Here is a 13852-nt window from a genome sequence, read left to right on the forward strand (position 1 = left end):
AACATATGATTCTGACTTCGTGTACAACAAATCTTGTGATGTTTATTTAGCTACAAGAAAGCAAAGGGACCTTTTGGTACTCTTTTAGTCTCCCGAAACTGACGCTAGGGGTCGTCGGTCTCTACAGATTGTCCTATTGAGGTTATGCGCCATATTGGCAGTCTCCTCCATCTCGCCAAACGTCGAGCATGCATGTCTGTAACCGGTTATTGAGGAGATATCTTTAAACATTTGCAGTCACCTACGAGCAACACTATGGAGGCCGTCAAATCATTTAACAATGAGGTTTGTTTTGACCCGTTTCGCAACTTTGAAAGCACCGAGAGTAGAAAATGTTTTATTAACGTTTGCGCTAGCTCGTATGCTAACATTAGCATCAAATAGCAGAACGGGAGAGGAGGGCAGTCCCACACAAGGCCTCAGGCTTTTCACAACATTACAGCGATAACGTTACGCTATTCTGAGTCTGAATTATATTAACTGTACTATCTATAGTTGTGAAGAGAATATATTTCTCAACGCACATCTTGTTTGGTTGCCAGTCAATGAGCAAATATTTCCACACTGGTGCTAACGTTAACTAACTAGCTGCCGCTAGCTACAACAAGTTAGCCAAACCGTAACTTGGAGTGCTAACTAACTAATATGGCCGTGCGTGAACTACTCCGCACTCAAATCCCTTTTACCAGATAATAATTCCCACTTAAATCTGACCGTACTAGCGTTAGCTTCCTGCAACGTAGCTGTTGCACAGAATACAAATGACTTGAGATAACCTTGTTCAATTATATAGCTAGCCATTAGAAGGCTAACAGCTAATAGCTGACCCATTTGAATGCATTGACAACAAAGTCTGTGCTTTGGCAATATATATCAGGGTTAATGCTGACCTCACCATGCACTCGTAATTTACAACACGAATATGATTCCACAGCATTTACATCGTGTATGGTATTATGATAGAATCAAAACAAATAACATGAGTCAGAGACAAGACGACTATCGTTACATCGTCTCAGTATGATCCCGGTGGCTCTCACCACAAATATTCAAAATGAAGGTTCACAGACGAGAGGGGATGATGCTTTGGGCTACTGCTGGTTAGTTTAGTGATTTATGTTATGTTTTAGTAGTTACATATTATAACACATTGTTTTGTCTTTTGTCTCATTTCATTTTTTTAGCTGTACTCATTGAATGAGTACAAGCCACCCATATCCAAGGCCAAGATGACCCAGATCACCAAATCTGGAATCAAAGCTATAAAAGTAAGTATGTAGCTATGAAGGATAAGGCAGGTAAAAGGGAATAAAGATATGGTCATCAATGGTCAAAACCTATTTTCATATTCTCATGAGAAATATATAAATATGAGCATTTCTGTTACTAAAAAAAAGGGAGGCCGACAAGTGTTTTTAGATATTTAGTAAATCTTTAAAAGCATGCTTCAATTTCTCTTTTAGAGTCATATATTATAAGACTGTAAGCATTAGGTTGAACAGTTATTGATTTATATAAAAGAACATCTGTTTAAGCCACAAACTGCCTAATCACATGTCGTCTGATTAATACTAAACATATTTAAACATAATTCCAACAACATCTAGGTTCTATAACACATTCTTAAATGAATCTAACATGTAAACAAAGAGGAACATGTATATTATAGAGTCATATTAATCACAACAACAATAAAATTAACAGAAAAAAAGCCTATAAACTCCTCCACATTATCTAGTTCTTGGTTTTAGACATCCCACTTACCCCTGTGAATACTGGTTCGTCGACCACCCTTATTTTATGCAGTCTTGTACAAGACGGTAAAGGGTTTGTAAGAGTATTGAATTGTCTGCAACTAGATCCAGTGGGACTCCAAAAATAACTATGGTGTGACTAGTTAAGGATACAAATATCAAAGCTGTCAACAATAAGTATCTCGAAGTCTCTAATTTATGGGTTTTGGCACTTTTTTTATTGTGTTTTTTAGTATTGAAAATTCTGACTGCTATACCAGAATGCGGCAGTCTCCTTTTCACTTCATATATTGTACATTATGTCAAATGTAACACAATGCACTATCCAGTACATTAGTGTGTAACAAAAATGCTGGCATATTTTGTGACGTTACATATTTGAGTTTTCGCTCTCTAAAGCCACTAATGAAAAGGCGTACAGCATTCATAGTTTTCCCTATTGTCTGCATATGGTACCACAGTAAACTTACAGACACATATGATCAGTTTGAGATTTGGTTTCTATCTCGCCTCACAACATGCAGGGTTTTCTTTATTTTTAAAAACATTATCTAGGAATCGTGATGTAGTTGAAGATTCGGATCACCCTGAACACTTGGCCAGTTGGACATATTCACAGACCACACTGGTGTTGAGAGGGTCTCAAGCCCTCAAAAGAATCATTATAAGCTTTACTGTTGTAACAAAAGTAAAGTTGACTATGCAATAAAGGACATTTTAACTTTCAATCAGTCAGTGGTAAAAAAAAAAATCAAACATAAGTAAAACATCTTTGTATTTTCTGTCTATACAAAAGCAAACACATGTTTGGCTTTAGTTATAGCAGCAGGCCCTTTTCATAACAGATATTATCATTTTGAATTGTAAGAAATGCAGAGATTGTAAATCCTAAGCCCTTGTAAGTTTATACTAATCCTCTTCTATCTACATAGATAAAAACAACCGTGGAATTACTTTTAGGTGTGAATGGTACTATGGATGGGTTAAACATTTTAGGTAAACGGTATTACCAGTAGCGGTTAATATGCAAGTATTTTACTACGGTTTTGCGTCTTCTGCAAGTCTTTAAAATAAAAACACTCAGTCACAGTGCTGCTGTGTAGTCACCTGTGTTTGGTAGCACTGCAATATACACAACACTGTAGTTACACTTGGCAAACAGGAGAAACTGGACTTTTAAAAGACCCTTGGGGCTGTGGTTGCACATTTTAAATCGAGTGAAAGTGAGCCGTCATGTGACCGTGGTAAAACAGCTGCAGTAAAGCATCCTAAAAGCATCAATCATTGGCAATGGCTGAATTTAAACACATCATAACTTTCGACCTATAACGTCATCATCTCTAGGCAGAAACCTGTTAGTGCATTTTGTCTGCCACGGTGGTTCTTTGGCATTGATGTTACTAGGGTTTGTTTAAATACATATTCAAGATTATTTTATGGAGGCCCAATCTGCTAGATCTTCTGATATATAAAAAGAGTATAATAATACTAGCAATCTTCAGGGAAATCCGTTTCCGTATAACTTTTAATTTAATAGATAATAGTCGAGATTTCTCGTTATATTAAGATTTCTCGTTGCCAGAAAGACACTTTCTGTAATTCGTGTCCTAAGCCTTCTTGGTTTCCTGAAACTGGTCCTCTCAGAGAAAAAGCTGCTAAAAATCATCCTGAATTATAAAAGTGCTCTAAGAGAATTTTGATGGATGCAGGCAAAGAATGAAAATATTATTCTATATATATATATATATATATATATATATTATTATTATTATAAAATCTGAATTATTTGAGGATTGCAAAGCCTGACAGCGAGTCCAGGAATCCAGTCTTTAACAATGAATCTCCTGACAGTGTGTTTTCTTGTCCTGTTTTGTACTCTAAAGGAACTGCTGTGCTTTATTTTGATGTGAATAACACCCGTTTCCCCTTCCCTCAGCAGCTCTCCCAGCTCCCCCAAAGCACTGAAAGTGAAGCAGGAGGATGGGGTGGAGAGAGTTACAAAGAGATAAGAGAATCCCTAACCAGCTTAGGTAGGAGTATGGGTTGTTTCAAAAGGAAGATGGAAGATTTTTAAATCATTAAAAAACGTAATCTTGCTCCCACACACCCCAAAGAGTGGGGATTTTGCTGTTGCATATTCTTATAATGCATTGGTCAAAGCTGGCTTTGCTCTTCTGATTTTGTTGGAAGTTAAAGGTGCAATATAGTTCATTTTGAATTGTCTGATGACGTCAGACAATGATTTGTGGGAGCGTACAGTTTGTGGTGTAATTACTGCATATTTATCCTTGATAGTCAAATCAGAACATTTCCTTTTTTCATGCTGCATCCTCATGGATTTATATTCCGGAGTTGTGAGGATGCAAAGACACATGTTGCCATCGGTGATTTAACATGTTGGCTTTTGGATATGATCCAAATTCTTTAAAGTGCTACTTTCATAGTAAACACACAGTTTGCACATAGATATTTTTGGGTCTTCATAAAACCCACTTTGTGTAGAATCTTTGAGAGTTGGTAGTCATTGGATAGTAAACCTCTGTGAGTGTCACATTACCGTATTTGTTGACACGGTAATTTAGTTCCCTTAGAGTTGTGTGTGACACGCTGCATAAACACTGACTGTTTGTTTTGACAGGGGAGCAGTGACTCATGTCTTGTGTACACATACACACAGTGTGGCTGTGTTTTTCATACTGGCACACACATAGTATATGTTGTGAGAGTACAAGGAACATGTCAAATCTGCTGACAAGATTTTAGTATTCAAGACACAATTTCCATTATTACATTCAATGAAAGCATATCGTAGAGAACATTTTGTTCCTATTAATTTCACTGCACCGGGAAATAAACGCTTTCTTCACCTGCCAAAAAACATAGTGTAGGTTCCAATGTACTCAATAGATGATGCTCTTGCAAAGCAAATCTACATGCCACTTTTACATTTTTACCAGCATTTGGCAAGTGGCTTATTTTGTACCCTGCTCCACTGGCACACCTTAGTGACACGCTAATAGAATACTTTAGTTTTGTTCTTGTATATATTAATAATATATATTTAAAGCATTACTTTCCCTAATTACTTCCTGTAATGTTTGGTGACATGATTATGAATTCTTGACAGTTCCATCCATTTTGCGTCGGTGAAAAGAACAATAGTTAATGTCCTGATGGGGCAACAGGGAAGGCTGAGAGTAACTGCAATTCACAAATCCCCCCCCCCCCATGCTGGAGTGCAATGCAAAGCCTGCTGATTAGTGAAATGCAAGCGGCACTCTACTTTTAGTCTGGCGCTCTATTGATGTTTTATTTCTTGAGCTTTTATTTTGAAGTGCTAGCCTTTTAGAGTTGCTGCAATTGCCTTTTTTATTAAAACATTCTGATGGCTTTGCTGAAGTTTATTGCCACTTTGAACAGATAGTCACTTGACTAATTGTTGTCGGTTGATATTCGTTCTAATAGTGCTATCACAGCAACTGATCAGATTACACATTGATTCTGAAATGAAACAATTTCAATACCCGTTGGTCTGCAGCAGGCCAGAGTTCCCGTTAGAATATTTTTTCGCCGGTCAACATGTCCGTTAAAGTTTAAATCTTCCGGACAAAATTTGAAAAGTGCCGGTCAAAGGTCTTTGTTATTTATTGAGCTTTAAAACAAATTGATATGATTCGATATTAAACAAACTAATAATAGTAGATTAACTACATTATTCAAAAGTGTTCAGTAATTTACAATAACACGGGAATAATAAACGGAGCGCTCTCTCCCTCTCCTGACAACCCGTCAGTATCATGCAGCTCGCGGATCAGTAATGAGTGACCCGACAGTAAAACTAAACATATCTATAACTAGTTTAGGTAGTTTGAGAGGTCATTAAAATAGCTACGTGTGTGTTTTGTCTGCTCACCGCTGCATGTGATCATGCAGAGCTGCGTGTCGACTCGTCAGCAGCAGCTGATCTCTCTCTCCTATCAGATTAGACTTCACTCACGTTTATGTCCATATCGATCAGATCCAGCTAGTTCTAGCTAATGATATGACTACCTGCTTATTAAAAGACACCTAAACAATAAGCGTCGCTATGCAACCGGGTGAGGCCGCAAAGTATAGCGCAGCATTATGCATTTGTTTACATGCCCACTGGAACCCTGAAGCATTACCAACAGATCAACGCACAATCAACCCATACAGGACATCTCTTTCTCCACATTAATGGCGCGTTTCCACTGCAGGCCTCGCTCGGCCTCGCTCGGTTTGGTTAGGCCTTATTAGGCCCGGCTCACTTTAATGCTGCGCTTCCATTACAGTTTACGAACTGGGGTAGTTACTATAGTAACGCAGTGTAGGCGGAGCCGTGACGTCATCTTCAATGAGAGCCCCAGAAAAACAACACAGCCGTTAGCTCTTAGCACTCAGAGCTCACAGCTCTTCATATCTGTTCAGAAACTTGACAAAAGTTAAACAAGTACAAACCACAGACTGCCTGTGTCATGGAGAATACAGTCGCTGGTTTATTTATGTCTGTATAGGCCGTTGTTGTGAGTGTGGACGGTCGGAGCATATATAACGTTAGCTTAGCCAAGCTCCATTTAGAAAACACGCATTTTAAAAGGTTTTTCGCCTGCCGTCTGTGCAGACTTGTCAAAGCATTCATTCATGGTTTTTACCATTTTTGAAACGTGTATTACAATTAAATCACGGTCAAATATGTTCATCTTGTTGTAGTTGTAGCCCCCTTGCCAGCGATTCTCTCTCTAATTTAGCATACTCAGCCCGACTCAGCCTGGTTGATCCTGGCCCTAGAACCACGATTTTATGGGGCCAGAAAAACTGTGAATTAGGACCCGCTAGCCGGTACTAGGCCAAGTGGAAACGCAACCAAAAACGGGCCCCGCACGGCTCGGCACGCTTAAAGCGAGCTACCCGCTGCAGTGGAAACGCGCCATTAGTGTTAGACATTAGAATTGACTATTCTTGTCTGTCACATACTCTTTTGTCTGTCACATCAGTGGCGCAAGTTACGCAACTGATGCGGTATTGCGCTAAACGGAAATGATTTTGACCGGAGAGATTTAGATTTGCCGGTCTTCAGCATATTTTACCGGTCATAGTCCGGTAATTACCGGCTAACGGGAACTCTGCAGCAGGCCATGCGTCCTGCCCGATCAGCTCAATTAGTTAAACATGGGCACGGGGGCTTCCATTCAGAACTCAAATGGACCAAACTTGCTTGCCCAACTGCTTTTAAACTAAAGATGATCTTCTCTCGTTGAGTTTCTAGCCACTGTGTTGTAAGTTGTTTCCTTCTTTTCTGCAAACAGAAAGAGGAGGGCTGTGATGAAAACAATCTCAAAAACGATCCTCCTGAAATGTTATGCAGATAATTTGGTTTATACATGATTTACACGTGATTCCATCCCGAGTAAGTGCATTTGTCAAATGCCACTATTATCCTTCAATTAAGATTTACTTAGTAGAATGTATTGCGCTTTCAATCTGTCGTTTCTTATCTCTGGCCCCACCTTTGATAGGAAAACAACCGTGACTAATATTCATAAAGTATGAAAGCTCATCTAGGATAAGTGAAATATTTTTATAATTTATATCGACTGTTAAAAGCACTTCTACGTTAAACTCAAAATAGTTACATTTACAATAAACATTATCCCTTTTTATGTAAATGTTTAGCTTGTTGCCATAAACGATCAATAAACGGCCAGAGCCTTAATGTGCTTAACCGAAAAAAGAAACAGTATTTGAATTGGTGGCCTTTTCTTTTCTTAGGATTATAATAAGATTCGATTTAATCTGAAGACAAGTCTTCTCTTGCTTTCCTCAGTTCATTTGCTGGTTTGTTTCCTGATATCATTGATTTAACCCCTGTTTATAACATGCCAACACAGTGCTATCAGCTGTCCCTGAAATTCGGGGTATCCGTTTCTTTGTTTGGCAAAACTGTCAAAGCCATCACATGCTTTTTATTGACTCTTGCTGTAAATGAATAAATAGAGGGAAAGTGCAAATAACCACCTTATCAGGCACCACAGTCCTTCCAAGTGACACCTTTATTGTCATCTTTCTGACTCCCATGTTAACCAAGTATAAGTCCTTCCTCTTTGACGTTGTGCAGAGTTGAGTCTGATAGAACTTTGTCACGAGGTGCTTGGGGTTGACCTCATTCAGGAAATATTGACATTGGGACATGTCGCAGTAGAAAAATCACAGGTGTAAATATTAAAATGGCTAACTGGTATTGTGCATAATGACTCACTCTAATACTGTCACTGCTCCATTTGACACTTCAGTGCAACATCATTTACATTAGTTACACAATTAGCTGCTTTTACCAGTTGAAATGTCTGCATTGAAAAGGCCTTTTTATATGTAGGGATGGGTATCGTTAAGGTTTTAACGGTACTACTACTTTTATCGATACCGTTTATCGGTCCGGTCTTTTAACGGTACTCTTATCGGTTCTTTTGGAGAGAAAAAATAAGGTAAACTAACTAAACAAATTGTGAACAAAGCTAACATTGCTTTTTATTTAAATTAAATACATAATATTTCACATCAAAAGAAACAACAATGTTTTAACAAATCGTATTAAATAATCTGATGACAGAACTGTAAACAGAATAGCTGAAACTTTAACAAAATAAATAACTCAGTTTCCTCTCATCATTAACCCATGTTTGTATAATGTGGTTAACTCGGTGTGTTGCTGCTAGCATACAGAACACCTGACGTGGAAACGTTACTCGTGGATGGAGCTACAGAGCTACTAGAAAGACGGTCGAAAACGGTGCATTCCTCCGTCTGCATGCGGTGCACTTTTGCTTAATGTTTAGACAAATTGCTCGTGTTACCGCCCTGACATGCTAAACTCTTATTGCACTTTTGGTAACGAGCATTGTCCACATCGAGACGGGTAAAGTTTAACCAAACCTCGGAGCGCGTTCTCTCCGCCATCTCCTCCATGTGTGTGTTGCTGCATGTAGCAGCTGCGTGTGTGTAAACTGCCCCGCCCCCTCGCAAGCAGGCGAGGGAGAGAGGTCAAATCAAATCAAGTTTTATTTATATAGCACATTTATAAACGATTTTTGGTCGAGCCAAAGTGCTGTACATATAATAAAAATAGCCTACAGTAGAGACACTTTACAGCAAAAACAACAGCACAGATCTCTCGTCTGGATTGGAAAGATTGAAAATACTAAAAATAATCATAGACGCATTTTGCAGTCTTTTTGCATATTTGAAACAGAGTTGGCGACACTAAAACTGCAATATAATGTTTGTGTAGCAATAATACATATGACATATATTTTTTACATGTCTTCAGTACAGATAAAAAGACCAATAACGTCGGAGCTTAACGGTACCACGGTCTTTAATAATTCAGCCCCGGGGACCGTTTAATACCGGGGCTCGGTACCCATCCCTATTTATATGTTTGTGCATATGTCTGTTCAACAGAACTTGTTAGATACAAAGCTTTAAAATATACAACATTTGGGACTGTTGTCCAAAGGCTGGTTCTTGTTATTGATGCCTACAATCCTTTCCGCTCCGTTTCCTGTCCCCCCTGCCTTTCACCAAGTGAATTCAGCAGAAATATGCTTGTTTAGGCCAGATATATATCATCTTTGTTATTTTTTATTATTGCATGATGTCTGGGAACATTGCATCATTCTCAGAATAGTTCTACACACCTTTGCCTTGAGCGAGGTCTATCAACTGGGGCAACCTAAAAAACTAGGAGGGTGTGCAGAGTAAACATACTGAGGTTTGTTTAGAGCCCTGACTGTCCAATTCTGTTGAGCAGATCAGGTGATGCAGACATTCTGAAAATGTGTAATTTTATGATCTTAGAAAATGTATGCTAAACATTTTTTGTAGCAGGAACATTTAGAATATTCCAACATACATCCTACTGATTTTTACAGCCTTCGTATTTCTCCTCTCTGGCTGCAGTAAGGTGTTGACTAAATTGGCAGTCAGATGTATTTCTGTCAATTCAAATAGAACATGTGGGTTTTCAATATAAGAAGCAAACTGCAACAAGATATCAACGTTTATATAGACACGAGCCTGACTTATGGCATTTTCAAAGTGTGCTTATTTGTGGCTCAATCTGTTGAAAAGTTTTAATGAGTGGCTTAAAATGTTAGTGTTTCTTTTGTTAATTTTTGACATTCTAGCATACTCCATCTAACAGAAAGAAATAGTCAAAGGGATTGCCAACAGTACTGTCTGTAAGCAATAAGACTGTTTTCTAAAGATTAACATCTCCCAGCAGGAAACATTATTTCCTAGAGCATTCAGAGATTAATTTATATTTGTTGAGCTTAAACCCAGAATGCATCCATGGTAACAGGTTGCTGCATAAGCCCAAGTGCGTAAAGCATGTAAGCATCTTAATATGTTAACCGCTAGGTTTTTCCTATTGTGAACTATTTGCAGGACAGTGTTGTGGATAAATGAATGGTGCCCGCTTGTAATTGTGGTTCATTACAACAAGCATATACCTCCTCATAAGAAAACTCTATGCAAAAAGAAAGGGCCAGCATTTCTATGTGGACACCATCAGTGCTCATGCTGATTTGTCTTTACTTGAGATGTTAATGGAATTTACATGGTTATAAACTGCCTATTGCATTTGCTCCAGTCTTATGTTGTCTTATCTTTTACCAAACTTTAAACTTGTATTACTTATTATGACAGTCACTTATGTAGCTTGAAACATGACAAACATTTTTTGCTCATCTCAGTCCCTCTTCCTTGGTTTGACTCAGCACCTGTAGATTTATCAAAATATTTTGTTAGAGAATTCAAATGAACTTGAATGTACCTTACCAAGATCATATAATGTAGCGATGTCTAACGGTGAATACATTGCTGAATGTACCGATTTTATAATCATTGGTCAAATCTATTTAAATATAGGCAGGGGTTAAATTGGGATTTGATATGTGGGGGGGCTCTCATTATCTCATTATTAGACCTTAAAGAGCCTGTGACAGCATCCCAACAACTGTTGTGCAATGAAATATTGGGCTACTAGTCATCTTGAACCGTCAGTTTAAAAAAGAAAAAGCGATACCGTTCCGATAAATATCAATAATTTCGAACATCGCGGGAAATTCCTTCGACTCATTTTGAAGTTTTGGGGGAAGCCGGAAGTGACGTCAATGCGGGAACGCTTCACTGTGCGGCGAGAGAGCCAAACACGGACAAAGTGTGTTGTCATGCGTAGAAATGGTGAATTACTGAGTTTAGGCACGTTAATAACGTTTTAATGAAGTTGACTACAGTATATTCATATGTGTCAGTGCTTTCATGTCAATTCGGCGAACATAAACATAAATGATCGTGGTGAAGATGATTACATTAGGATTAAAAATCGGTAGTGAGAGCTACTGAATTTCCTCCCGTAGGATGTGATATAAAAACAAATCGATTATTTTTGTAGTTGTAAACTCAAGTGGATGAATCTACATGTATTAGTGCTTTCATGTCAATTCGGCGAACATATGATAGATTAAATGATCGTGAGAATGATGATTAAAAAATCGTTTGTTTGAGCCGGTCTGCATTTCCTGATGAGAAAACAAACCGATGCTTTTTGTAGTTGTAGTACACCAACATGGATTAAACGTGTGTTTTTTTACCACAATGTTGGGGAAATTAATGGATAAAATGCACGGATTATTATTATTATTATTATTCCCACTCCGATCGGGACACTAGGTCCACCGTTTCCCCGCAGCGAGGCTCCCCCCATTGACAGTTTACGTGGGCTGGGTGCAGTGGCGGACTGGCCATCGGGACGAATCCCGATGGGCCGGTACCGAAGTGGGCCGGTCGGATAAGTCACTAGCACATCCCCCATAGGCGGCGCGTGAGGCTCAGGTTTGGGAAGGCTAAATAACTTTTTTTACCTGACGCTGCCCGCCTCCGGCGTCTATAGAAAAGAGATCAACTCAGTGTGCGGAGTTTAAATCTCTCAAGTCATATTACAGGATAAAGGAAATACAGTTTAAACTGCCGTATGCAGAGAAGACGCCGACGTGTCGCACGTATCATTCATATTACATCATCAATCAGATCATCGATCATATAATATCATAATATATCATATATTTCCTTATCTGAGTCAGCTTCTCCAGCCGTATCTGGCCGTGCAACACTTACAGTGTCACATACTGTATGCAGAAGTATTATTTTAAGCAACACATTATGTTGACGAAACACTCGAGTCAAATGTAATTAAAGTCAGATCCACTCGTGTCTTAGATGGGGCAGTGATATCATAAAACTATACGCTTTCAAACACTCGGTAGGCCTAGTTATTTTTTAACCAGTTGTTCTGTATTCACCTTGCAGCAACTCTGTGGCTTGTATCCTGGATTATATGTTTAAATCATGGATGTTTAAAGTTCATATTTGTCTAATATTAGTTTACTTTTCATTAATGAAGTATGACGCTGCGCTGTCAGTACACTTGTCCCTGTTTGTGATTGGTCAAATGTAGCTAACCCCGCCCCCGTGAACGCGCTCTCAGCTGGTGAGAGAAACCCTGGCTTGATTTACCGAGTTGATAACCAGCGTCGTAGGACCGCTTAGCGAGATCTTGTTTGTTAGTTTGTTGTTGTTAGTTAGTTTGTTACTCAAACATATCATGGGTCTGTTGAACTGGCTTCGTAGTACATGGCACAGGTGGCTGGCAGCGCTAATGTCAAAGACACAGCCATTGCATTATATTTGTATTTTACCAGGATGCAGTGACACAAATATTTGGGAAGGCTTAGCCTTCCCTAGCCTACAGCACCCGCCACCCCTGACATCCCCCACTCCCCCCGTTGACAATTTACTAGCGGTACCAAAGTGGGCCGGTCAAGAGTCCCGGGATGATTTTTAGTCCCATTCCACCACTGGCTACATGACCGTATGATCGCCCATATTGACGCACCTCATTCCTAAACTTCTAACAGATACAACATAAACCGATCCTTCAGCCTCATATGAGCTCTCAGACACGTTCAAAATGAAACTGTCTGAGCTGTCTGAGCTTGCTGCTGTGTGCGCCATCGTGCGTTTACATGCAGATGCTGGGATCCTGAACGGTGCAGCTGGAGCGCTGTGCCCGCAATGACGTCACACATAATTTGGCGGGACTTGAAGAATCCCCGAGCAGATCCAGGAAATGGTCAACATTGAAGGGCAGATTAATGGTTATCAAAGTACAAATATCCAAAATCAGTTCAGTAACGGTTTTCAAGGGGACAATATTTACTCAAATTGATGGGTTTGGATGATGGGGGAAACTCGTGTCACAGGCTCTTTAAGGGCTATACTGTATATGAGGCCCTAAAGCAACTGCTCCATTATCTGTATCAAATGCACACATTGATGCCACCAAATGACACAATCAAAATAGAAAGTAGTAAGTACTACAAATACATTCAAATGAAATCTTAAATTATTAATGTATACACCATTTTTTTTTTTACACAAATATCCATCCTTCAAATTGCTATTTTAAATCTAAATTGCTCTGCACACTTGCTAAAGTTTGTTTGTAGGGCTGCGCGATTATGGCCAAAAGTATGCTGTACATTTCACTGTAAACGATTGAATCATCACCAAATTCTGTGTTATTATGACCGATCATAACTCAGCTTTATGCACACACACATACATTTAGCATGGTTTAGGAAACGGGCTCCGTGTTACAGGACGGGTCGGGGGGTTTGGCGGAACCGCTGCAGACTCTGCACGGAGGAGTGTCTGAGAATGTCTGACAATATCATGGTTGATATTTATCAACGATCAATCGGTGCGCTCTATAAATGCCGATACATGAGACTTTTCTCTGTGCGCTGCAAAACAAGCTCGCCAAAATGGCTTCACCAGTCTGGCAGTATGTTAAGGTGTCCTTAAAAGACAGTAACAGCGGTATGCAACGTGTGTGAAGCAGAAATCCTGCAGCCCCACCCGCTGTGACGGACCGGTGAGCGGAGCAAAACACACACTAAGAGTTAGACCTATCACACTTAGCTATTTGATCTACCTCTGGAACAAGCTAAACTAGT

The 13852-nt window shown here is 39.3% G+C and overlaps 1 protein-coding gene across 2 annotated transcripts in view; it reads left to right on the top strand.

Annotated features, from left to right (window-relative positions):
* Positions 1-128: 128 nt before the first annotated feature.
* The window catches only part of scaf8 (SR-related CTD-associated factor 8), a 37298-nt gene continuing 23574 nt past the window's right edge, over positions 129-13852 (top strand). Inside the window, exons 1-2 of one of the 2 annotated variants that reach the window (XM_034221963.1) lie at positions 129-285; positions 1185-1268. In XM_034221963.1, coding sequence (XP_034077854.1) covers positions 256-285; positions 1185-1268 — 114 coding nt within the window. In that variant the 5' untranslated portion in view covers positions 129-255. Of the gene's footprint in view, positions 286-1184; positions 1269-3690; positions 3785-13852 lie in introns of those variants that run through there. The other variant, XM_034221964.1, reaches the window with a different exon arrangement.

Source organism: Gymnodraco acuticeps, unplaced genomic scaffold (assembly GCF_902827175.1).
Source record: "Gymnodraco acuticeps unplaced genomic scaffold, fGymAcu1.1, whole genome shotgun sequence".
NCBI lineage: Eukaryota > Metazoa > Chordata > Actinopteri > Perciformes > Bathydraconidae > Gymnodraco > Gymnodraco acuticeps.